This window comes from Gouania willdenowi, chromosome 8 (genome assembly GCF_900634775.1).
Source record: "Gouania willdenowi chromosome 8, fGouWil2.1, whole genome shotgun sequence".
Taxonomy (NCBI): domain Eukaryota; kingdom Metazoa; phylum Chordata; class Actinopteri; order Blenniiformes; family Gobiesocidae; genus Gouania; species Gouania willdenowi.
In genome coordinates this window covers 11,681,304-11,709,055 of record NC_041051.1, presented here as the reverse complement: position 1 = coordinate 11,709,055, position 27,752 = coordinate 11,681,304, and the positions used below count along the sequence as shown (strand labels likewise).

At 38.5% G+C, this 27,752-nt stretch overlaps 2 protein-coding genes across 6 annotated transcripts in view; one reads left to right on the top strand and one right to left on the bottom strand.

Annotated features, from left to right (window-relative positions):
• Positions 1-10,404: 10,404 nt before the first annotated feature.
• b9d1 (B9 protein domain 1) lies at positions 10,405-15,785 on the top strand. 2 transcript variants are annotated; one of them, XM_028455161.1, is made up of 7 exons: positions 10,405-10,600; positions 10,740-10,808; positions 12,276-12,387; positions 12,552-12,648; positions 13,967-14,029; positions 15,200-15,267; positions 15,380-15,785. In XM_028455161.1, the coding sequence occupies exons 1-7, from the start codon at positions 10,538-10,540 to the stop codon at positions 15,526-15,528; spliced, it is 621 nt and encodes a 206-aa protein (XP_028310962.1). In that variant the 5' UTR covers positions 10,405-10,537; the 3' UTR covers positions 15,529-15,785. The 2 variants fall into 2 exon arrangements, with proteins under 2 accessions (XP_028310962.1, XP_028310963.1); XM_028455162.1 differs by lacking the exon at positions 13,967-14,029.
• Positions 15,786-17,127: 1,342 nt separating this feature from the next.
• epn2 (epsin 2) overlaps positions 17,128-27,752 on the bottom strand; it is a 37,448-nt gene continuing 26,823 nt past the window's right edge. For 2 of the 4 annotated variants that reach the window (XM_028454795.1, XM_028454794.1), the window contains exons 7-10: positions 26,544-26,696; positions 24,976-25,068; positions 21,767-22,000; positions 17,128-20,258 (exon numbers count right to left, since the gene is read on the bottom strand). In XM_028454795.1, the coding sequence (XP_028310596.1) occupies positions 19,942-20,258; positions 21,767-22,000; positions 24,976-25,068; positions 26,544-26,696 (797 nt within the window). In that variant the 3' untranslated portion in view covers positions 17,128-19,941. The remainder of the gene's footprint in view (positions 20,259-21,766; positions 22,001-24,975; positions 25,069-26,543; positions 26,697-27,752) is intronic. The other 2 variants (XM_028454796.1, XM_028454797.1) reach the window with 2 other exon arrangements.

Genomic DNA, 27,752 nt, shown 5'->3' with positions numbered 1-27,752 from the left:
CAGTACCAATAAGTTTGAAAGTGTCCGCATTTTGTGCGTTTCATAGCCCAAATTACTAAACAGCGCTATTTCCTGGAACAATTGCACAGTCTCACCCGATGTAAGGCAGAGGGAGGCCACGCCCCCTCCCAAAGGCACTCCTCTGCCTCCATTCCTATTGCATGTTTTACGTGTTTGCGCATGCGCAGTCAGGTCCCCAAGATGACAACCATTTATGTCCAAAGGCAACGTAGAGAACCGTGCTATGCTAAATGCTATACGTAAGTTCACACTGCATTAGTGAATTGATGCCAAGTGACTGCTGCTGCTACATTCTCTAGCTAGTAGGCGGGATAACACTACAGGCAGGATGACAGAGATGATAGAGAAACTTTTTTTGACTTTTAAAAGATGGAGACCAACACCTGAGTTACCAGACCTTCAGCAAAGGAAAGGTCAGAAAATTGTTTGTATTTTCTACAGTGAATGGTACAAAAGGATTGGCTTTGTGGATGCGTCTCACTGAGGCTGTTCTGAGTTGTTGTTGTTGTCTTTTTCCTCGTGTTTCTGTGTTTCCAACACAGATAACGGATGTGTTGCCGTGTTATGAGATATACTGTATCTTGAGTATGGAGACTATGTTAAATAATTGTTCATGTTTCTTTAACGGTGTTTTACAATGTTGATTTTGTTAGATGGCTAAATGCTTGTTCATGTAGATCTGGTTGGGTTTTTTCTTTCTTATTATGAATTTTATATTTTGATAAGCGCATTGAGATGACTTTGTTGGAAGTTGCTTTATACAAATAAAATTGATTTGAATTGAATCAACACTTGCCAGCAGAAACATATGAAATTGTCATTGGTGTTCTCGATTTGCATCGTGCCTACCCAACCCTAGTGGTCACGGCACGTCACTGCCTTGCATACAGTAAACATCTCATGTATAAACTTAAAAAGGAAGAGACTTCATTTATTTTCCTGGCATAATTGGTGACAAATCTAGGGAATATCATCAGCACATCACAAACATAACCATATTCAATTGGATGGTTAATAGGTACTTGACTTTAGTGTTTCTCAAACATGGGTACCTGTACCCCTAGGGGTACGCAATGGCACTACAGGATGAAGAGAGAGAGAGGGGGGGGGGGGGGATTAACAAATGAAAGCATTAAAAATATGCGGTTTTACAATGTTTGTTTTCGTTAAAAATTATAAATGTACTAAATGTTACCAGCAACTCACAAAATGACAACAAAAACACTCAAAATAAGTAAAAAATCTACTGAAAAATAAAAAGAACAGACCAACAACAACAAAATACACAAAATGACACCAAAAATACACACATGAGGGTATACTATGAAGCTAGAAAATTGACCTTTCCCCTTGTTTACTTTTCGGATGTCTGACATTTTTCTAAATTGTTCTCGTCTGGAATGATCTCCCAGTGCGTGTTAGTGACTCTTTTTGGAGCAATACTTGTGCAATATCGTCCAGATCCAGGCAAAAGGGGTTACATTATGTGTGGAGGGATATATTCAACATATTAAAACAAACAACGAAGGGGACATTACAACTATCAAAGCAATTCACCGAATGGCCGCAGCAGTAGCTCCAGCTCACAACTAAACTTTTTGCCTTATTTTACCTTGTTTACCTATTTTATTTTAGCGATCGTGTTAGGAAATACTTTTTGGATCGTTTACATCCAAAAAAGAACAGACAAACAACAACAAAATTACACTAATAACACACAAAAACCACACAAAATGATGATAGAAATGATCTTGATTCGAACATGAACTGAAAATACAAGGATCGGTCTTGGTCCCACACCAGGCGGGAGACGATCATAAATGATACAAACTATAGAAATAAACCTATTCAAGAGGCACTAAATACTGTTTCATTTCACTTGTTTTAAAAATGAGATTCTTTAAAATGTACGTCATTATGCTTTATAGTTGTTTTTACTTAAAATTCTGAGCAAAATGTTGTAGTCAGACAAATTGGAGGTACCGGTACTTGGATTCAGATATAATAGAAAGGAACTTATTGGATTCCACTTCATCATTTTTGCTTCTTTGTCATCATTACAGTTTTTGCATTTTCTAACCAGTCCCACAGACACCCAGTGAGGCACCGTAGTTGTGCTTGTTTTTGAAATATCTGCTTGGGGGAGAAACAGGCCTATGAGAACATGTAAGGTGTCACCTCAAAGCAGGTGCCGAAAACTGGATGCCAAGCAGCGTCCATACACACTCTGTATGTTACCCTCAGTTTCCAGCGTAAACTCTCCTTTTTCTGTGTCTAGTTCTGACGTCACTTGCTTTCTGTTGTGTTCACACACATTTGGTATTTGTTCCTTCCTGCAGGCAGTTGGGCAGCAGGTTAAGTGAGCTGGTTTTCCCCGAAGAGACAAAAGTCACTGATGCAGTAGTCATAACCCATTAGTCACAGTATAAGACATTAACCTCCTTCTGCATGTCTCACTTCTCTAGGCCGATTATGAATACATGCATGGATGACAGAGTCAGCGCGCAGGATTGTGTTTGCTCATTTGAAACCTGAATGAACACAAACTCAGATAAATAGATAATACTTTGTGGCAGGATGTTATTGACCTGATATGGTGGCTGTTAGTAGGCATGAACCTAAAAAAGAAGCATTTTTCAGCTCACCTCTTTTATTCCACTCCTCTCTCTACAACCTCCCAATTTCCTAGCCTGGCTTTAAAAGGAGATACCTGTGAAGGGCACTTCAGTAACCCAGTTCTCTTTTTCTTTCTCCAAGACAACCGCCAGGTACATTATTGTGTATATGAAAGGAATATGTGATGTCTTTAATAGCCTCATCTCTGAAGGACATGGAAAGCCTATGAAGTCTGCATTTTAAAGCTGTTAAAAACAGTTTTATTGTGTGAGCTTAGCTGTATCCATACAACAGAAAAGTGCTTTTATTTGGTAACAAGTGTCTCCGCAAATCATTAAAAACGAATGAACAGCATTCAGTTGTGTTCAAATTCTTTTCCCACTGCTTTATTGTTGCACTGGGCAGTGAGAGCTTGGTTTCTGCCTTGCCCACCAATAAATTGAGATTGGTAATGAACTTCCCAGACAGGGGTGGAACTGGCCATCTGGCATACCAGGCATCGTCCCGCTACATTGTTTTTTGGTTTTGTTCTGACAAGCGAGTAGAGGCAGATATGGTAACAGGTGATGAAAAATGGTCCAAAAGTGGCAAAAACGTGGCAAGTAAAAAGTGAACGGTGACTAAAATCGGCCAAAAGCAGTCAAGAATGGCCAATATAGACAGGCACCGGCAGACCCCCGTGAAGCTGAAAAACAGGAACAAGTGGGTCTGAACATAGATGGATGGATAGATGGAATAGGTAAAAAGGGGTTAAAAAGTTCCCCCTTTTAAGGTTTTCTGGAAGAATAATAATTAAAATTAAGACATAAAGAGCCACATGTTGAGTATTACTGACTTAACAGTTTCTACATGGCGTTGGTGATAATGTAGTCGGCTGGTCCGGACAGAAAATGCCAGGGATGAATTTTCATCCCAGTTCACCCCTGTTCCTAGTTGAATATCACTTTTAAAGTGTAGCTCGTCTCTTCACATGTTCTCTTTCTGAATTCCATATTGACTTTTCTATTGTGGTTTCTTCTGCAAGCCTTTATCAGAGGATTGCTCAGTTGGACACACTGGTCAAATCTCTAAAGGTTCCTGGTCTTCTGAAGTATCTTAATAAGAGCAACAAAGTCCGTCATTTTATTCCAAACAACAATCTAGTTCTTGTGTTGTGTGGGCAGTTCCCTCCGTTATGTGGTTTGGCTTTTGCTCAATAAACATCATCAAAGGCAAGTTGAACCAACTCCAATTGTGGACTTTTATTTTCTTAACTTTCCAACTCATGCCAAGCCCTATAAATCTACAGCAGCAGGAATCTGCAGTCAAGTAACAATCAAGTGCGAGACTCGGAAATGTTGATACACAATCTGTATGTTGTTTTTAAAATTGTACATCTTGGCAGGTTATTCTGTTGTTCCATAAACTGTTTTGAGACCGTAAGTTGGATCCATTGTGGCTAAAAAGGACCCTTTCGGCCTAAACCGCAGTGTATAACAACTGTAAATGGGCCACCAGTCCTAAAACTGTCTCTAAATCTGGCATTTGGAAGGAACAACGAGAACTAGGGAGACAGCAAAAGGAACAAAATGGGGTCAGAATGTTGAATGGGGAAAAAGGAGTGACAAGAAATGAAGTGGGATAGAAAACATATGGGACAAAGGAAAAAGTAAGGGCATAAAAAAGACACAGAAATGGAACTAGAGTCAAAAAGGTTTTCTTTTGTACTTTATGGGAAATAAATAAAACAATCACCATGGAAAGTCATACTTACGAGTTAGTCAGTTCATAAGAAAGTCAATATTATGAGAAAAAAGTCAATTATGAGAATGAAAGACAATGAGATGAAAAGTAATAATTATGAGAAAGAAAGTCATAAATATCAAATAGTGTCACAGACTGTGGATGGTGTGGACCCAAATGCAGAGAGAGATGGAGGCAGCAGGCAGGGATAGCGTTGGTAATGGTAGTCCATATTTAATTAACAAAAAAATCCAAAAAGGCAACACAAAGAAATCAGGGAACAAAACACAGCAACACACAAGGAGGGTAACATATGACAATGACCCAGCAATCACTCTGTGTTTAAGCACTCAACTAAATAGTGAGGGAGGCTCAATTGGGAACAGGTCACACCTGGGTGCGAAACATGAGGCAGCTAATCAGTCACAAGGAGGTGGAGACACAAGCAGGAATACCTGGAACACAAAGACAAGAGTTATCACTGAGACCAGACTCAAAAAAACAGAATAAACTAAGACTCAGAATAACTAAAAGAGGACCACAAGGGCTACACACAAACAAAAACTAAACAGAACCTGACATAACCCTCCCCTTAAGGAGCGGATTCCAAATGCTCCAAAACCCCAAGACGGGAAGGGTGGCGAGGGACCCGGAGGAAGGTCCAGACAGAGTGTTCCCCCGAAACAAGACTGGGGAACAATGGTCTGGGGGTCTGCTGTGCTGCCGGTCAGAACTGGCGAGTGCTGCCCAAAAGAGGAGATCCCGGGCGGGCCAGACGGGGTTACCTCCGGCGAGACAGACAAAAGGGGCTCTGGTGAGACAGACGGTGACACCTCCGGTGGGCCAGACGAAGGGGGCTCTGGCGGCCTGGTATGAGGAGTTGGCACTGGCGGCGTAGTTGGCCGTGCCTGGAAGCTAGGGGACTCAGGAACGCTTGCCTGGAAGCTAGGGGACTGGTGGGCCTTCTTTTTGACAACCTTTCTTTTGCAGGCTCCAGGGTCCTCAAAAGGCCAGTCGAGTTCCCAGGTAGGGGTCCTTGGCAGAAACTCCATTGGCCTTGATCTCCCCAGATCTCACCCGGAAGATGAAGCTCTGCTAATAGGAGAGCTGCTTAAAAAAAAATCCTCTCTGCTGGGTCCATTCATGGCTGGATCATTCTGTAACAGTCTGGTGGATAGTGTGGACCAAAATGCAGAGAGAGATGGAGGCAGCAGGCAGGGATACCGTTGATAACAATAGTCCACATATAAAAAAATAAACAATCCAAAAAGGCAGCACGAAAAAGTCAGGGAGCAGGGTACAAAACACAGCAACACACAAGGAGGGTAACATATGACAATGATCCAGCAATCACTCTGTGTCCATGCACTCAACTCAATGGTGAGAGAGGCTTAATTAGGAACGGGCCACACTTGGTGTGAAACATGAGGCAGCTAATCAGTCACATCCCCAAACACACTGACATCACTGGGAGGTGGAGAAACGAGCACAAAGACAAGAGTTAACACTGGAGGCCAGACTCAAAAAACAATGACTCAGAATAACTAAAAGAGGACCACAAGGGCTACACACAAACAAAAACAGAACCTGACACATAGAAAGTCAGAATAATGAGAAAGAAAGTCATAATTGTGACCAAACAATTTTTATGTAAATTTGCAAAAACATACAAAAATGTGCTGGAATCATTTTGCAATAAATAGGTATTTATGTACTACCCACTATTTTCTACACTATGTACCACAGGGGTCCCCAATCCTGGTCCTCAAGAGCCACTATCCAGCATGTTTTAGATGTTTCCCTCTTCCAACACACCTGAATGAAATGACCAGGATCGTTATCAGGCTTCTGCAGAGCTTGATGGTGAGTTAATCATTTGAATGAGGTGTGTTGGAAGTGGGAAACATCTAAAACATGCTGGATAGGGGCTCTTGAGGACCAGAATTGGGGACCCCTGTGGTACCATGTGTTGAATTCTATGAATAAACAGCCAAAATATGTGTTTTGAATAAATTATTGCTCAAAGTTTAATTAAGAATGGTAAAATGCAGCAAATGCTCAGATGTATCTCATTGATATGACTTTCTATCTACCTCCTATTTAACTCATAATTATGACCTGCCGTGGCGGTTTTTTTTAATTTTTTTAGTGACTAAAACAGGCTTCCATATATAAAGACAGGTGAACAGGTGAGTGGAGAAAAGATATTAAAAATAAAACATGATGGATGATGAGAAGAACATAGGTAAGAAAAGATCACATCTCTTTGTTAACTTTCTGCATGACACCTTAAATGAAAAAAAGCCAAAAATCAAAGAATGATGGCAAAAGACAACACGTGGTTTTAAGAGGACCAAAGGTACAGTAAACGAAAGCACTGGTCTTTGGTGAAATTACAGAAAGAAGAAAAAGGGAACAAAACAAGGCAGATCCACACAGGAAGGGAAATTACAGCTGTGTGAGATAAAGCTGATAGATACAGCCAATTTAGCACACCAAGACTAAAACACAGCTAATTACTGTATGTGAACAAAGCCAATGTAGTCCAGTAATTACTCCTGACTGTATGCTGTTTTGACAACAAACTTCTTCCTAAGGGGCATTTTGGAATTCATCAAGCTTTAACCGTCTATAATTAATCTTGTTTGTAGCAGAACAAGCGGCCACACATTCATTTTCAGCAGATTCTTCCAGATTTGAATTCTATGAAATTACCCCCAAAAGTCCCCCAAACTTCATTTGTCATATCCATGATGTCCTCAGATGTCCTTTGTTGCACGGGGCACAACATGTACCAACCTGACTTTTAGCCTGTGCCAAATATGTCGTTTCCGCATCCATTTTTTTTAGAATACAAACCACCAAATAATGCTTAAAAAATGATATTCAGAGCTCATTCAAATGTTCAATGTCAGTCAACGTCACTGTAAAGCAGTGTCTTTATTCTTTTATTTCTGATGCTTTACAATTTTTGCAATTTGAACTTCACCTTTTGGTGTATTTTAAAGAGTTGTGTCACAAATTATTATTGATGGATGAGGGAAAAAGTCTGTGTGCATGTTAAAAAAAATACATTCATAAGGTTAAAAAATAAACTGACAAGTATTTATGTGTACTTTCTGAGAGGTATTCAAGTGCACGTCCCCTAGAGGTACCCCAGTTTGGGAACTGCAATATAGCTCTGCAGATTACGCAGCAGTTATGCAGTGGAGATGTTATGCATCCAGTGGAAATCCGGTGCAGGAGCCTCGGTGATCATTCTTGACCTACTTTCAAGCAGGAAACTATTATTAAAGGTAAGGTAGGCGATTTTCTCAAGATACATTTTGTAAGTTTTTGGTTGAAATTGTCTTTATGTCCTGACAGAAATTAAGATCTTATGTGCTCTGAAAAAGAAATGAAGAAAATCCATCATCTGTAGCAGCTGTAAATCTGTAATAACTTCAACCAATGGAAAAAAACAAACCATTTTTTTTAACCAATCACGTCTCCCTGTCTCCCTGCTCGTTCTTGATCCCTCGCATGCACGAGCTCACACTGAAAGTGCGACACCGCTGACAGAGTTAAAACAGGTGTCACTTTTTTAACATATATAATGATAAAGTTTATTTTTTACTTACTGATGAATGAGACATGAGACAACAACGTTTCTACACAATACAAGCGATGATCTGAGCTCCTCTTCTGCAGCAGCTGTGAGCATGCATGTGAGTGAGACGGAGCACAGAGGGGAGGGGGGTAAAGGCGGAGCCATCAGGGAGGCTACATTCAAAATCATGCTACCTTTTGAAAATCGCCTACCCTACCTTTAAACAGCTTTCTTTTTTATGTTCAGGCATTATGGGAAAGACAGAAAACACATGATAGTAATGTTTTTTCTTTCTTATTTAATTAAAAACAAATAGCAATATAAAATTTTAATTATCCCAAAATTATCCAAACTGATCAAACACACTTAAGCAAGCATTGTGTAAACATGACATTACAACACATTTTAGGATACATCACTATGGGACAATTCAAAATAAGGCAGTGGCTATCTATACGGTTGCCATATCAATATACTGATATTCTATCTGTACGCAGCGTCCCTATTTCGCCAATTTAGGTCATGTGATAGGTCAGTCATTGGCCAGTTTAGGTCACGTGACTAAGACTAAACCTTACCCTAAACCTAACCCTAAAAATTGTTGCGATATTCGGTTATAACCTAACCCTAACCCTAAACCTAACCCTAAAAATTGTTACAATATTCGGTTATAACCTAACCCTAACCCTAAAAATTGTTACGATATTCGGTTATAACCTAACCCTAACCCTAAACCTAACCCTAAAAATTGCTGCGATATTGGGTTATAACCAAACCCTAACCCCCACCCTAAACCTAACCCTAATCCTAATCCTAAACCTAAACCTAAACCTAAACCTAACCCTATCCCTAAACCTAACCCTAAGATGCTACGTACGTGTACTTCGGTAACTGTACCTATAGCACCGGGGGTTGTCCGTACAACAACCGTACAAATAAACACTTTCTAAAATTAAACATCCAGCATTCACAAACATCAGTCATTGTTAACCAAAATCCAAGGTTTTGAGTAGTTTTCTACTCCCACAAATGAGTGTAACACTAAATTCACATAAACCCCCTGTTGCTAACTTTTAAATATATGAGGTGCTATACATTATAAACACCAATAATGTTTTTCTTTATGACATACTGTATTCAGTAGTTATGTGGGAGAGTAGAGTCGCGTTACGTTATTTACAGAGGTGACAAGTAACAAAGTAGTTTTTTCTGGTATCTGTTCTTTACTTGAGTATTCTTTTTTTACAACTTTTTACTTTTACACCTTACTTTTTGAAACAAATATCTGTACTTTGTACTCCTTACATTTTAAAAATGAGCTCGTTTCCTAAAAGACCTTCGAAGATGACGCCACGACGTAAAAAGACGCGCTTGTGAAACGCTTTTCAGCAGCACCACTCATTTTCAGGCCCAAAAGGGCACGTCTCCATTCCCGAAACCAGAACATGATTATCTTGAGGCAGAATGAAACACGTTGGTAGTTTGATCTTTTTTCTCTTAGGCAGGTCCCTTAGTTTTATGGTTAACGTTTTCAAGTTTTTAAAAATGTTTAACTTAAAGCTGCTCTGGGTTTAATTGAGTATTTGCATTTTTTATGTATTTATGTTTTTCCTTGAAACATTTTATTTACACATTTGATTTATAATGAGTGCTAAATTCACCAGGTTTTTAAAGGTAACAGATTTAATGAATTTCCATGTATCAGTTTTCTATAAGTTCTTAAATATATATATATATATATATATATATATATATATATATATATATATATATATATATATATATACATGGAATTTGCTGGTTTAAAAACCCAGTCTTGTTATTGAAGGGACATTTGTTTTACTATAAAGGAAAAAGATGTATCTGGGTGAACAATGTAGGAGGTGTTCTTAGTATAAGAATGACAGAAATATATATAAAAATAAATAGATTGTGATCTACTAAAGTACTTACCATTGTTGGTAACATATCCTTTTGTATATTTATACGTGTCTATATAATTATGTGTATATGCATATATATGTTTCTTGTATGTAAACTGTTTATCTGTTATGTCAATCCTGGGGTGGGAATTTACAAGTTTACTTCCTCCCACTCCTTTTTGAGTTTATGTAAATATGAAAGTATGTTAATTCTAAAAGAGTCATGTGTATATGTAATGTACATTGAACTCAGAATAAATAATCGATCAATCAATCAAAACTTTTTTACTTAGTACATTTAGTAGCATTTACTTTAACACTTTTACTCAAGTAAGGAAGGAAAACTTCAATACTTGTTTTTTCCCAAAGTTATTTTTATTCAAGTGTCGATACTTTTACTTGAGTATTTTGCCACCTCTGGTTGTGTTATTTTAAATAATAAGTATCTTATTGTTGTGTCGCCTACATATCCATCTTGTTACACTGGCGCCTCCTCGTGGCCAGCGGAAATGACAGGAAAAAGTGGGAAGCGTCGCCATGACAACAGAGCTAGTTTAGCATGGACACAGCTAATCTGCGGCTAATGTAGTTTTCCGTATACAAAAAAAAAAAAAGAAAAGAAAAAAGGCTTCAGCGTCAATTTAGGAGAATAGGAGGAAACGTTGTAATGGCCACCAACAACCCGTCTGTGTTTCTGCTGATGGTGAACGGACAGATAGAGGGAGCGAATGTGAGTTTTATTTTATTGCTTTTTTTCTGTTAGCTTACCACGTTAGCTAGCAGCAGGCTAGCTCTGAGAAGCGTTACACCGTAAACAAGTGATGCCAGATGGTGCAATAACTTACATGATATGTTCTGCTGCTCGTCAGTTTCCAGGATATGACAACTTATACTGCAAATATTGTTTTGTCTACGGCCACGACTGGGCTCCCACCACCGTGAGTACCTATTCATTCATTTACCAAGTGCTTTCTACCTGTGCTAATAGGGAATGTCAAAGAGAGTTGCGCTGTTTTTGTGAATATCGAATAAATGTTTACAATGTATTGACTTGAGCTTTTCTATGAACCTTTTAGGTCGTTATCACAACTAAAGTATAACAGCTGTTTGTAAATGTGTGTGTTATTTTGGCTGAGTAAATTCAATAGAAAAGAAAACGCGGAAAAGAACCTTAATCTGGCAACATGAGCAGATGAAACAGTGCAAGTACTAAACCTGGGGGTTCTCAACATGTGGATTTGGGACGCAAAACTGGGTCACAGATCTGTTTTTAGTAAAAAACAAAATAAAGTAAAAAAAAAAAAAGAAATTACGTTCAACGTATCCATAGCCCTATGGACTACAGATACATTTCTGGAGCTTTTCTACACAAGCACAATGTGCCTGTGGTACCACTGTGCCAGGTTTGAATCCCATCCATCCATCCATTTTCTTACCCGCTTATTCCCGTTTTAACAGGGTCGCGGGGGTCTGCCGGTGCCAATCTCCGGCTCTCATAGGGCGCTTGGCGGGGGTACACCCTGGACAGGGCGCCAGTCCATCACAGGGCAACAGAGACACAGACAACCATTCACTCTCTCATTCACTCCTATGGGCAATTTAGAGACTCCAATCAACCTTACAGTCATGTTTTTGGATTGTGGGAAGAAGCCGGAGTACCCGGAGGAAAACCCACGCAGCACGGGGAGAACATGCAAACTCCACACAGAAAGGACCCAAGTGTCCACCCCAGGGCTTGAACCCAGGACCTTCTTGCTGTGAGGCGGACGTGCTAACCACTAAGCCACGCCCCGGTTTGAATCCCACATTTGACAATTTGTTTTCATTTTAACATATTTAACTCGGCAAATTCCACCTTTAAAAATAATTTTCAGACAAAAATAAACATTTTATGATTAGAGTTAGGGTTAGGGCTAAAATAAATGAGTTAGCGGGGTAGCTAAAAATAAATATGAGCTAAAATATAAATTACGGAACTTTAAGTCACATGGTGCACCTATCATGTGACCTAAACTGGCCAATGAGTGGCGCTGCGTATCCATAGAGTGGCAGTATATGGATAAGTTTAATGTACCCGTAGCCACGGCCAAAAAACAACCCTTAAATACAGCTATAGTGCAATTTTAAGAAATTTTAATAAGTAATCTACACACACACATATATATATATGTATATATGTGTGTGTTTGATAATGTTTACCTTGTGTTTTTCAGATGCAAGATGAACTAATAACACAATAGTTATGAGTGTCTTATTCGTCTGTGCTATAGAGAGGCAGATGTCAGAGAAGTTCAGAAAACAATAGTTTTTGGTTCCAAGTGGAAAAGGTCAGAACAAGCACAGGCTGGTTTAAGGGCTATTTCATAACCTTTGGCGCTTGTGTGTGTGTGTGTGTGTGTGTTCAGGGTTTAGAGGAAGGCATCACTCAGATAACCTCTAAAAGCACTCAGTCCTCACACAAGCTGATATGGAACTTCCCACTTGAAGCTACGTTTAAGAGTGCAAATCCCTCTGGATGTAAGTGTTACACATCCAGTCTTAAGCACTAACAGCTGGTTGGTGTTTTTCTATGTTTGCAGGAAAACATGAAGCATCCTCAGTAAATCATAATTCTAGCCTCAAAAGTTCAGATTTCACTCGTAAAAAAAAAAAGAGGTAATTTTTTTTGTCTTTTGTTACAGGGCCTCAACTTGTGGTAAGTGTGTATGGTCCAGATGTGTTTGGAAATGATGTGGTCAGAGGTTATGGAGCGACACATGTCCCCTTCACACCTGGAAGGTCAGTATTTAATTACCCTTACTTTGGTTTGCATTGGGTTTCTGGAAATATTTGTTATAATAAAGTCTGATCAGTGCAGATTTCACTTTAAAAGTTAGAGGTACAGGACTTAAAGCAGTGTTTTTCAACCTTGGGGTCACCTGAAATGTCTAATAATTGGGGATGTAACGATTAATCGTAAGGCAGTTAAAAATCGATTCATAGGTATCACGATTCACATCGATACTGTGAAAATTGAATCGCAGTACTTTTTCCTGAAGTGTTGGCGGTGGGCAGAATCTGCTAATACTTTCTTTCTGGCCGACTTCTACTTTTAAACATGTTCATAAATGATTCCTTACCACTTTAGTACCAAAAAATATCTGTAATATTACGTGAATATCTGTAAAAGTCACATTTTTCTATTAACTCTGTCTGCTAGCATAGCATCTCTTCTTCACTGCTAGATTAGCTGCATGCCAACCAACCACCGGGTTACCAGCGCCCTCTGCTGGTCCAAACAAATATCTGACCTAAATACAGTGAAATGACTGGGGTTTTTTTTTTGGTTTTTTTTTTTAAGTCCATTTGGTAAGGCACAAAATACATTTTCAGTTGCACTTTTAAAAAGAACTATTATGCAGTTTTGCATTGTTTACTATAGAACCAGAATTTAAAGTAATAGGCTTCTTCTTCATTTGTATTATTCTTTTATTTCATTCAAGATTTATTTTTAGTTAAATTGCAGTGTTTTGAATAGTTTATCAAGGGATTCTTTTGACAATGAAAAATAAAAGGAAAACATTATAGTTTTTTATAGTTTTTTTCCCCCAAAAAATAAAGGAATATTTTTCAGTCATCATTTTTCTACAGTCCCATTTTGTAAAATAAATCGTGAGAGAATCATATCGTGAACCCAGTATCGTGAATCGTATCGGCAGTTGAGTGAATCGTTACATCCCAACTAATAATATATTTGAAAAAAAACAATAACTGATTAAAATAATATATTTTTTTTTATTATTCGTTTTCAAATGAAAACACCACTCACAATCTCAAACTACTATGACTGTATTCTAAACTTTTACTTTCTCAAATGTAAATCTTGTCACTCATCACTTTGTGCTTTAATCCTGGCTACTTGTTACACAAAATCACAGACATAATCAAAAACTACTTCTAGAAAGAAAAAAACAAAAGTGTCTTGGGTCGCTAGAAATCTTTGATGGAAAAAAAAATGGGGTCACGACCCAAAAATAGGTTTGGCATCACTGACTTAAAGGCTCTGAAATGGCAGTTACAGAACAGTAAGCTTTGGCGTTCCTTTTCCCCCCCTCAGACATACTCGAACAATTCCCATGTTTGTTCCTGAGCCCACATGGAGACTCCAGAAATTCACAGGGTAAGATGTGTGACAAAAAATTCTGTCTCTGTCAAACTGTGCTGCAGAAGATGAGTCATGCCTGTCAAAAAGGAAGCAGAGCAAGCTGAGCGTTAGTAGCATCTCTTCAGCCTGTGAGAGTCTGACTGAGAACACAGCAGCTCAGTGCTTGATTGGACAATAGTATGGAAGCCGATTAGGGCCAGTTGAGAAAATGTTTAGATTAAAGTCAAAATATCAAAATGGAAGTCAAAATATCAAAATGGAAATCAAAATGGAAGTCAAAATGTCGAGATCAAAGTCGAAATGTCGATAATGAAGTAGAAATGTCGATGATAAAGTGGAAATGTCGAGAATTAAGTAGAGATTGAAGTCGAAATTTCCAAAATGAAGTCAAAATACAATATCGTGATAAAAGTCGAAGGTTTGCTAATGAAGTCAAATCTACAGAAGCTGACGAGGGCCAATTCACCATACAACAAAAACAGCAGATTGTGACCGTCTACGGAATGAATTTCTTTAAGGACTTTGTAGAGATGTTGCCAAAAACGTCATCTGTTCAGAAGGAAAAAACAGTAACGTTTGGAGGAGGTGGAGCATTCAGTCCCATCTGTGGCTATTGAGGAGCTACAGAAACACATTTTTTTTTTGCCAGATTTGACTGTTGTCGTATAAGGTGAATTGGCCCTAGTCAGCTTCCGTAGATTGGAAATATATGTTGCGAAAACATCTTCTGATGGCTTTCATGTGTTCTTATGAGTTCTTTCTCCATCGGAAGATGCTTTTCTTATGAGATAACTCGTAGGGATACATCAAAGCGATCACCTCTGAGGAAGACTGGCAGTTGACAGTCGAAACGTGTCAGGAGATAAAAATTTCCTGGAAAAAAAAGACAAATGAACTTGCTGGAATTAATGCTCCGTAGATTTGACTTTACTTGCAAACTTTCGATTTTTATCACAATATCGTATTGATGTTTTGACTTTGATCTCGTCTTTTCGACTCAACATTATATTTCAACTTTATTCTCAAAATTTCTACTTTACTCTCGACATTTTGACTTTATTCTTGATTTGTTGAATAACGTTGGCCCTAATCTTCTTCCATAAAATAGATACAATTTTTAACATGTTTTTTTTTTTTTTTTTTTTCGGTAATCCATTCCTTTCATGCATGTTCTGTCTTTATTAGCTGGTTGATGGGGCGACGACCAGAGTACACGGATCCTAAAGTCGTAGCCCATGGGGAAGGCAGAGAAGGTTGGCTCAATCTCTCCAAGCATTGATTGTTTTAAATAAATAGCATTTAAACATATACCATCCTGTTCCTAGTGCAGTGAATGTAATGGTTTTACTTCTTTTGGCCCCACAGCAACAAGGGTTCGTTCTCAAGGGTTCGTCACAGTCTCCTTTCACATCACCACCAAAGACATGAAGAAGATGGGTTACGACGTAGGGTCACCAAGCTCTGCTAATGCACCATCGGCCACGTCTAACTGGTCTACAGAAGAACAATCATAGAACTTCCACATTCTGGAAGAATGTCTCTGCTTTTGTCAGTTTTGTTTGTACAGTGACAGAAAAATTTGTATACATTTTATACTTAAATTATTTTTATATGGCTGTATGAGTCCTAAAGGGGATGTTGATGTGTACTTACTGTATGGAATAATAAGGGAACAACATTCAGTGACATTGTTTTTTATATTGTACATTTTAGGTGCATTGTTTTTTGTACCATAGATTTAGTTTTTAATTTGAATAAATATTTAAATATGTGTCTGAAAGCAGTTTGTGGGTGGGTATTGATAGGAAATGTTGCCTTACACCTCGTGTCAAATTGAAGGCCCATTGGCCACACATGATCTCAGTCATTTTTAACTAAGAATTGTGGAAAGACTTAAAAATACTTCTAAAATCCAATCTAAATTATACAACACTTGGTAACAAAATCAAAGATTTTTCAAGTGGGGTCATTTCAACACATTTAAGATATTCCACGCACTTAGGTCTAAAATAATTCAGATTTTTTTCTCAATCAATTGTTTGGTGATCATTCAATTGGTACAGTGTACATTTTTAGATTGATCAGATGTAGGGGGGTATGAGACGATTTCTGTGCATCCTAATTTTTCTTCCATTTTCAGCTTCTAATATCTCAGGAACTGCATCACATAGGAAACTGAAATTTGGTGTAGTAATACAGCTCTACTTACTCTCTAAGAATATATGAAAATATCTGCTACATATCCTATCTGGAGGACATGCCAGCCCCTCTAAATTGGAAAACCTGTAATTTGATCAGCTTTGACCTACAAACATAGACTGATCAATCACTAATGATTAGTCACATATATGCATTAGTTCTTGGATGACCATCTCTTAAAATATGATCATTTTTTTTTCTTGTGCTATTTTATTCCACTTTTTTTTTTTTATTTTGAACCCCTGCTTTGGGTTATTTCACCGCTATATGATGATGTTCCTGAAATATTGGAAGCTGAAAATGGAAGAAAAATAAAGACAAGCTGAAATCCACACATACTGTACCCCACTCACTAAATTGACCATATCTGAAAAAAGTATTAATTCGATCAAACCAAAAATGTACAGTGTGGCAATTGAATAACCTCAGGAGTTTTTGAGACCAAAGTGCATGGTTCATTTGTTGAAATTACATGGAATGACCCAGTGAAGATCCTGATTACTCATTTATGGGTTTGGTATTGTAGGTGTCTGACATACTGTACAGATGATTTAATGTGGAATTGAAAGCTAGGACACGTTGAAAACATTTTCCCCACTTAAAATCTGCAGCCCACTTTAGATAAATCTTGTAATTATTTGGCCCCTATGCAAAAATGAGTTTTACACCCCGGCAGTGTCAATATTTTTGTTCTGAATTCATTTGGTTGCAACAAAATTCTCAAAAATATGAACAATTCTAAACTCGTGGGTCAGGATCCACAAATTTCCAGCAGTATTTATTTGCCAGATAAAGATGTTTTGATTCCATTTGGAAATCTTATGAATTTTGTACCATTTTCAACTAAGTACCTATTGAAACCTTTGTGGTAGTATTTTTCAATAAAAAAAGAAACATAACCGACTCCATAATGACAGAGCTTAAGTGATACACTTTATTTTGAACCTTTGCAGCTACAGTTCTTTTTCCGACAGGGTGCGGGGCTGCTGCGTTCATTTGTTTAGATGCTGTTAAAATACCACAAGGACTTTTCCTACAAAATAAAAACCCATTACACAGAATAATAAAAGGTATACAGAAGAACAGTATGTTACAATAGTACAAATGATAAATTATATTATACAGTTATAATGCCAACAGGTTGAGTGTGCATCCGATAGAAACAAGCAGCCTGCTCCCAGTACTACAAGTAGGGTAAACTAGACGGGTGTGCGTGAGAAAGCATAAAAGGAAGCTGTAGAACACAAGTTAGTCTTAATAAAAGTATAGTGAATACATGGAAAACTGGAGCCATATTTCCACTGCATCCTCATCAAAACTCAAACCGCTGCCAGGAATCCACTCCATTTTTTTGGCTATGCACAAACTTCCAACTTAACTTAATTTACATTATAAAATCCCTCTTTTTTTATTTTTTACTGCCAATTCATCGATTACTAACATTTCCACAACAACTGGAGTTTACTTCCAGGAACAGGAGGCCGGAGTAGAAGCTAGTGACAAAGTGACATGTTGTTAAAACAGTAGCATAACTTTTAAATCAGCAAATTAAACTTTGCAATACATGTTGAGCTGTTCCAACTGTTAACCCTCCCTTTGCATATGTTGAGAATAATGTTTGCTGGTCTAAAAGGAAGTGAAAGGGGTCTCATCCATTCATTCTAGAGTCCTCACAATTAAAAAAAAAAAAAAAAAAAAAAACATCACCACCACCGTCCTCAGAATCATACACACAGTTGAAGCAGCCCCTTCCTTTTGCCTGAGAGAAAATCAAATATCTGCACCTAGTGGAAATGTCCCTGTGCTACAGCGGACCAGCAGGGGGAGCCAACTCACACCAAAGGAGAAATACAACAGATACAGATGGCCTTTGTAACACATAAGTTGAACTAAAAAAAAACAAAAAAAACAATGACCTAAAGATGAACCAGGGACACCTAGTAGAAATTCATCTTTAGTCATTTACATCATGCGCCATTTAAAGAAGACTTTCAGCTGGCTGTCAGTAAATGGGCTGAGAATCAGTTACAGTAACACTTGGAGCTCTGAAAAAAATACATTAGAATAAGTGAAGCTAATAAATTTGTAAAAAAATAAAATAAAATAAAAAGAGGAAATCATCTTTTTGTTTAACAAACTCCAAGTGTGGCATCTTCAAAAATGAGTCGCTAATATGACTTTGGTAACAGTTGTGCTTCCAAGAAAAGAGAATTTAAAAAAAAAAAGCAAACCCCAGGGGGTGAAACTACTAATAACAGGGCTTCTTATCAAGAACACAGCTTTAAAATGTTAAATCTTGCTATAGCCTTATAGCTACTGAGTATACAACTAAGACATAAACAAATTAACAACTGCTTGTAGAAAGAATTGGGGATTCCCTGTGCTGCCAAGTTACTGGAGCAGGTGTGTGTGTGTGTGTGTGTGTGTGTGTGTGTGTGTGTGTGTGTGTGTGTGTGTGTTCAATACACTACAGCAAATCCAGCTGGAATTAAAATATTCATTCTCACCACTGTCACTCTTAAGATCACACACACACACACGCTGCTGTTGCTCTAAATAGCCTCTGATCAGCACCAAATAACATGATTAATGTCAAACAAAAGCCAGTTTCCACTTAATAAAGGGATTTTTTTTTAAAGAATTAAAAGAAAAGGTTGTTCATTAAGTTGCCTGCCAAATCCCTTTGACCCTAAAAACAAACAGAAAATAAAAACATGTGTCTGATCATCTCCGTTCATGTGTTACGTATAACACACTGGGGTGAATTGATCATGTGGCTGTTAGTATATTTGCAGTAACAGTTCATATAGACCAGGGTCCATTCAGTCCCAGAGTTTTTTTTTTTTTTTTTTTTTACTTTCCAGAGTGGTTCTTCTGGAGTGTCCACTGTTAAAACCGTGTCAGGTTAAAGTTCATAAGAAAGATTGGCAGAAAGGTCCAAAGTGAGCTGGAAGTGAACCAGACAAAGAGTGGACACCGTGTGGTAGCGAGCCCAGGCAGCGCGTGTGGTTTTTCAACAGCCAGACTCCCTCCCCTAAGCTAAGGTGTAACGGTGAGCCCAACAGTCGCAGAGAAACAACTAAAAAGTAGAGCGGAAAAAAGTTGTGCAAAATTTCTGCTTTTTTTTTTTTTTAACACAAACACACAAAGTAGAAACACATCTGATAAACTCATCATCTTTACTCCAGTGTGTGTGGAAAACCGCACTGAATTTTGCACAGTGTAACAAGTACTGAGGTGTGCGCTAGCGTAAGATTAGCTTGAAGGACGAGATAAGATCCTGGCATTAGTTCGGTCCCTTTTCCACAGAAGAAGAAGAAGAAGAAGAAGAAGAAGAAGAAGGGAGGAAGTAAAGAAGAAAAGTGAGAGATGAAGGAAGGGACAGTGGCTCCAGTCTAAGTGGAAAAACCTGTAAACACCACTGGGACTCTTCTAGTCTGTAGACAGATGTAAACTCTTCCTGGTCATCAGCATCACCGCTGATCACTATAGAACACGGATGACTAAGCAGCTTGTACCATAGAAGAAAAGACAGCGTATGGGAGTTGGGAGTGTGATAATGTAGAAGAAGAAGAAGAAGAAAAAGAAGAAGGTCGGGCTGGAGGGGGTTGACAACTAATGATGAAGAGAAGACGACTCCTTGTTCAGTTCGAAGCTCTTGAGGAACAAAAGTTGCAGAAACTGGAGGAGGTGTGTGTGTGTGTGTGTGTGTGTGTGGGGGGTTCCCCTCACAAAAGGAAGGGATTGGTGGTGCCGGTGGGCTGCGCCCCAGCCTGGGGGGGCATACTCATCAGTGGCTGTGGCATGTTGGTCCCCACTCCTCCCATAGCGCTGACCCCTAATCCAGGCATCCCGTGGCCAATTGGAGTCATCCCAGGGAGGGGGACCACGGCGACGGGCTGGGCCGGCACTGAGCCCAGGGACATGGGCTCGGTCATGGTGCCGAAGCCAGACGGCATCGGGCTGGCTCGCATCTGGTTGAGGGTGGGGGGAACTGGCTGGGTTACCTGGAACGGGTTGGCAATGGGAGCTGGAGCTGATGCACCTGCAGGAAAACAAACAGAGCAAATGAAATCTGTGCATTAGTAGACGCTACAAGCATCGTTACAATAGAGTGTTTTTATTTTTCAGCCTTTCCTCCTACATTTACACTCCAGTGGTGACAGAGGAGCAAAGACACTTTTCTAGTATGATGTTTTTTTAATTCAGAATTAATTATTTAGAATCACATAAAAGTGTTCTGCTCCGTGTTTACATGGAAACAAGTTTATTCCGCTTTAGGTCTGGGGGTTGGGAAGGGTTCTGATGGGACACGGGCGAACGTGACGTATCTGGTCTACTAGAAAAAATAAAACACACAAATGCTTTCTATTTTTATCTTTATCTTGATTGTAGTTTTGAAGCAGCAGCTTGACAAAAACATACGGTTTCACTTTGGTCTGCTGAGCACGAGAAGAGAGGCATAAGGCCGTACTTTGGCCAATATGTGCTACTGGGTCAGGTCGACGCTATAGCTAAACGTAGCTCTCTATGGAGACGTAGACTCTCTCAAAAATCCTGACTAGGCATTGAGGCGACGCAGTCCGCAAGGGCTGTGATTGGTCCACCCCAAACATCACCAACTTTTTGCAGAACGATGCAAGAGTTCAGGGATTAAGTCAAAGCGAGAACCGAAACCAACAGAAAGTGCAAGAGAGAGGGAAACACCCTTAACTTGAGGTATTTACATTTGAATTACATAATTGTGGCTGATCAATACATTGATATACAGTATAACAAAGTGGCTTTATAAGTCATTTATTGTCTGTTTTTAACAGAACAGATGAAGGCGTAGACATTTACATTCCACTGTATTTGAGACTAGTCATTGATGTGTACTTTTGTCAATCTGCAAATAATAGAAATTACAAATGAAATAAAACCTATGTAGTGCTATAAGTTAGCACTTCATAAACAGAAACAATACTTTTCTGACACTGAACTTGTTGCTGTCTCTGTCCTTCAGATAATAATTTTAATCCAGTGAGTTTGTTCATTTGTGTGTGTGTGTGTGTGTGTGATATGTCCGTGTAAATGTCCACATGTTAATGCTTCCGTCCATGCACCCTTTTCATTATATCTATGTCTTCTAAGGCTCTTATTAAACAAATGGTCGCGCCTGGAGTCCAACGCTTGCCTTAAGGCAGCCATCCTGGATTATGTCGTTACCAGCGCGGCATCACTGCAGGACGAGCATGCGCAGAATGAAAGGAATTATTTTCAAGTGGAATGAACGTGTACAAGATCGAGGAATTATTCAATTCAGAATAAACCAGCCACTTACGTCAGATTTAAGTTTAATTTGGAATTGCCATTATTATTTGGAATTACAGTAGGTGTTTAAGTCATTTTTAATCTTTTTAAAGAGGACTTCATTTCTATTCTGAATTAAAGCTCTCATGTAAACGTAGCCTGTGTTTCGACCCATGGAGATTTCAACTCATGAACAGGTCAAGCTTTAAAATCAAACCCTCAACCTCTCAGTCAGAAGGCACAATATTTTTGCTTTCTCACCTGCTGAAGCCAGGAATGGATTGACGACTGGTGCAGGCTGAGCTGGTTTGGTCACCAGGGAGTCCAGGTTAACCAAAGCTGCGTTGGGGCCCAGAAAGGACTCGGGAGTTTTACGAGTTGGGTTCGTGGCAGAAGACAATGATGTTGAAGTGGGAAGAGGATCGAACATGTCCAAGCTGCTGCTGCTCGCCAGGCTCATCTGGGACGGGAGGGAAGAGGCTACACCTCTATCTCCTGATGGAACAGAAGGAGCAGTTAGCACTTAGAAAGGTCAAAACATGACTAAATGTCAGCTTTAGAATACACTATAGATTTATTCAAATAAAGACATGCAGTCATGGACAAAAGTATTGGCACCCCTAGAATTTTCCAGAAATTACACCATTTCTCCCAGAAATAGTTGCAATTACAAATGTTTAGCTCCTTTATGTGCAATGAAAAAAGTCAGGGTGCAAAAGTGTCAGCCTAGACCAGGGGTCTGCAACCTTTACTCTCAAAAGAGCCATTTTGCCTAATCTCGCCTGGATTAAAGTCCTCCTGGAGCCAAAAAAAAAAAACATTCTCAATAAAGACAATACAATATTATTATTCTATACAGTTAAAATAATATCAAATACTTGTATGAGTTAATGGATTTGAAAATAACTTGAATTTGATGAAATGTGAGAGATCATGTCGGTCAACACATGCTAATAGCTCATTTCTGGCAACAAATCAAGCATGCATTCATTAAGCCGACATGTTGGCAATTAAATAAATCTTTTCTTACACAATTAAAATCTCTATTTTCTTCCAAAATTGTGTTTTTGTTGGGTTAGTTATCTTACCAGGGATTTAAAACTTAAGGTTAGCCACAGGTGCAGGAAAGTTGATGGTCTGTAGATGTTGCAGGAGGTGAAGTAGGATGGTGGCAAAGTTATTGCACAATGTGATTAATTTTTAGGGTAACCAATTCTTTTATCATAATTTTATTTTAAGTTATTGTCATTAATCATCAATACCATATATTTTTAAATGCTACAAGGAGCCATTGCAAAAGAGTCAAAGAGCCACATGTGGCTCCAGAGCCGCAGGTTGCAGACCCCTGGCCGAGACCATACGTCATCAATGCTAGAGCAGGAGACTGAGTCTGCAGGACAGCCTGAATTTGGGTGGAAGTTGACTGAGAATCGTCCATTTTTCTCTTCCGTCCTCGTCCAGGGAGATCAGCCACAGTTCCATATTATGCACAAGTAGAGATGCTTTTATTTTGAAAAGATAATGTTTGATTTTTAGCTTGAAGCAGGTCCAAGAACAATTTTACATTCCGCTCGCAATGCATCATGGGGCGGTTGAGTATGACTCGTGTGCCCACCGTGCATACTTAAAAATGTCTTAATATAGTTTACATCTGGGTATTTCTTGCGTTCTCAATCTTTTATACAGCCTAAGGTTGAGTCAACTTTTATACAGTGTAACTGGCTTCAGGTGTGATTTCTATATTGCCAGCACATGTTACTTGCCACAGGTGAGTTTAAACGAGCATCATGTGCTAAAAATAAAATTATTCATCCAGAGTTTTAAAACGGTGCCAAAACTTTTTAATTTTGTGTACATTTTGGCTCTTTACTTCTGCTTTTTTTTGTGTGTGTGTGTTTTTTCTATGCACATAAAGGAAATAAACACATATACCAAAAACATTTGTAATTGCAACCATTTATGGGAGAAATGGTGTCATTACTGCAAAAAATTCCAGGGGTGACAATACTATTGTCCATGACTGAAACTGAAATACCAAACAGTTTGGCTGTAAATGTGCAAATCTTTGCACATCCCACAACTCACACACTGAAGTACATACAACTGTGTGACAATTTGTACACAACCTTTGAATTTGAACTGAGGCTGAGTTAATGGATTAATATGATCAACGGATTACAAGACGGTATCATGAGCAGACAGTGAGTATGTTTGTTGGTGCTGCAGCGGAGACATTTATTGATACCCTTAAACATGGAAACGGCACACACGCACACACGCACGCAAATGCACACAGGAGATGTCACATAAAACCTGTTGTGTAACAGAAACTCTAATGCATAAAAATCTTGATGATTAAGCAGTAACTTGCTCAGATCTATGTTCAGTAGAGTGTCACCCACCACATTCAGAAAGCATGAATTGATTATATGTCTGTGTCCACATTAAAAAAAAAGCGTTTTTCAACCTTGGGGTCGGGACCCCATGTGGAGTCACCTCAAATTAAAATGGAGTCACCTAAAATGTTAAGAAGTTGGTAAAAAAAAAAAAAAAAATAGGTAAAAACGGATTTTCAAATTTTTTGAATTACTATTATTTTTCAAATACACATCACACACTAACTGTCAAATACCTGTATCCTATACGTAAACTTTCTCAAATATAAATCTAGTTCAAATGAAATGCAGTAAAAATATCTGAGGTGGCACTAACCCTAGCTACTCTGTGTTTATAACACACTTAAATATCAGGGTTCCTACAGCTTCACTCAAATTTAATTTAAGACTTTTTTATCACCATTTCAAATTAAATTAAAGACCAACTTCAGAGTAAACACAATTGGGGGGAAAAAGTGCCACATCATTTACAGAGGTTTAGGGTAATTTTTTTCCATTGTCTAGTGCAGACGTGCAACTGGCAGCCCCCAAAGTAAACACCCAAAAACACCCAAAATGACAGTAAAATACACAAAAAAAACCAGGCTGAAATAATCAAAATCACTCCAAAAACACACAAGATGACGACAAAAATAGCCAGAAATCTATAAATACAAAAATAAAACCCATTACGGAAAATCTTAATTAAAAAAACAAAACAATAATGACAATTAAGGCCTGATTTTTACATTCATGAAATTAATGCCTTTTAAGACTTTTTTAAGGATCCGCGGGAACCCTGTTTAATAAACATGAACAAAAGCAAAATGTAGAAAAAATAAATGTCTCTGGGGTCGCCAGATTATTTGTGATATCAAAAAGGGGAGGGTCACGACCCAAAAAGGTTGGGAACCACTGAATTAAACTAAACCTGAGCAAACACTCAAATTCAACGTGAAAAAACCATCTTTACCCAGGTCCGGTGTAATTTAGTAGAAAAGGAGACAATCTGTGAGTGTGTGTGAAAAAACACCGTGGGAACAAAACAAACACAGACTCCGTGTCATTAGAGAGGGACAAAGACAGGGTGAGTACCAGTGGGGACAGAGGAGGAAGAGCGCAGGCTGTCAAACTCTGAGAAGTCTTCTTTGGACGTACCATTGGATGCAGTGAACCGCTCAAAGCTACCTGGAAGGAGACAATACACACACGCACACACACACATACACAGAGAGAGACACACACACACACACACACATATACATACAACAATGCACAGAGAGCACACAAAAATAACCAAACAGGACATTACAAAAAAATCACAAAGACAAATGGGAACAAGGAGCCCGAGCGTGATTGGCTGAGGATTGATTAGGTGAGTAACACAAATGAGCTCAATTGACACATGGAGGAGAGTAGATGAGCATTATTAAGCATATAATTATGTGTGTCAATTTAAAAAATCTAAATGATTATTCTGACATGACTGGCAACCAAGTGTGTGAAAGGGAATGATGTGAAAGCTGGGAAAAATGTTCTAAAATATCAAAATGTAATAATACTTGTTCCAATCTGCCTTGTTAGAGCCTGATATGCAACAACAACCAAAAATGTAATATAAAAAGATGGAATAAAAGCCAAAAAGTTATGATAGGTCAATAATGTAACAAAACCTAAAAACTTGTTGCATTTATTACATTATGGGGCAGACAAAAAAATGTTTGCCTAATAGTGTAATAATTATTTTACATCATAGAGTGAGTCAATGATTTATGGGTTAAAGGGCATGTTGCTTTAATGTAGTAGTATCAAACACATCAAATACATTCCCCCAAAAGCGTAATTGTTTTATTACAATTTATATATATATATATATATATATATACATACACATACAGATTTGTGTAAAATATCCGGTTACTTTTCAAAAGAAAACACTTCACATTATATTTCAAGTAACTACATCACCAAAACCTCCTAATGTGTTACATTAGGAGGTTACATTTTTTCCTCTCATACTGTAACTACACTGTAAACTGCAGCAACTTTGATTTAGTTCATGTTTTACTGGTGCAGTTTTATCTCTTCTCTGTTGGCTGTTGTTAAAAAATGTGGCTATGACAAATCCAGAGTCCAACCTTCTTGTTCTCCTTCGTTAGAAACACTGACCTGTTTATCTGTTTATTGTTGCATTTAGAACACATACATTCAACTGCGTTCTTGCACGATGATATAAATATCGTGAGAACTCCTCTGTCTCGTGACGTCACAGTCGTCCAACCGGAGTTCACGGTGGCGCATGACGTATCCAGTGGAAACCCCCAGTAAGAGGAAAAATTTATTGCCTGTCCCATAATGTAATAATAAACTAATTAATAAACGCAAAAAGTCTTTACATTTTGGGCTCAGCATCTTGTTACATTATTGACCAGTTGTAACATTTTTGGTTTTATTACATTTCGGGCTGAACACTTTTGTTACATTATTGACTAGTTATTACATTTCAAGTTTATTTATTTTCTAATGAAAACAATTCGGGTCTTGTTACATATCGGGCTCTAACAAGCTTGAGAAAAACATAAATTTGCACTAGATAGACTTTCCACTGTGTGGTTGTGTAATTGATGTGTTACATGCAGAGTGCCCCCCCACCCCATGGCCACCTGTGTTGGAGTTTTTGGGACGAGCGGCCGCTGAGCTCCAGGGGTCAGAGGCAGGGATGGAGCTTGGTGCCCAGGGATCGCTGCTCTTTATGGGTGGGACAGACGAAGGTGCACCCCAGGGGTCCACCGGGGCTGCTGTCTTAGGGGCCGACCCTGGAGAAGGAGTGCATGTTGAATGGTCACGTAAAACCAGTGACAGGTTAGCGCACGTTTATCAGATGTTAAGGTTGATATTTCTTTCCAATAATGTGCGTGTTATGTCACAGTGCACACGTCACATGAATAGGGCATCACATGTTTCTGACTCCACTACCACCACCACCAACCCTGCACACTAACTACTGCTAAAGTCCCCTCCCCTCCCCTCCCCAGTGGTGCAGTAATGCTGCTGGGCCTGTGGGACAACATTCCTCACTAACAAAGACTCACAGTCTGCAGGTGGACAACACAATTCTTTCAGAAACGCCACAGACACAGACTCAATAATAACTGTTGCTATTTCTATATCAAAAATAACGATTGTTCCTGGTCACAGGTGTACTCATATTTCAAGGCCAAATGTTTATGGTGCTTTGTATCAAACCCAAATACAGCAGAAACACCTCTAAGAACTCTGTAATAAAGTAATGTTAACAGTTATTAAAGTCAGCAATGCTTTTTCATAAGCTCAATCTGACCAGGACCAGTTTTTGGCTCAAACTATACAGTAAATACCATTGGGGGGGAAAAAATGCCACATCAAATACATAGGGTTAGGGTACATTTATTCTATTGTCTAGTGCAGGCGTGTAACTGGCGGCCCCTAAAGTAAACACACAGAAATACACAAAATGACAGTAAAATACAAAAAAAATCTAAATCACTCCAAAAACACAACATGAATACAAAAATATCCAGAAATCTATAAAACAACAAAAAAAACATAAAAATAATTAAAAAAAAACAATAAAGAAAATCTTTATACATTTAAAAAAAACAACATTACCATTTATTTTGAAATGTTAGACTAATTAACTAATTACAATCATGAAATTCTACTTATTCACCAATACCACCAATATGCCCACCCTCCTCTTCCGGTTTCTTTTTTTGTGTGTGTGTGTTTTCTTTTTTGTGTTTTCTCTCTTTTGCATTCCTGCTTTTCACTTCAGGGCCACCGTAGAATACTGGCCCTGAAATCAACACACAATTGTGCTGTATTTTAATGTG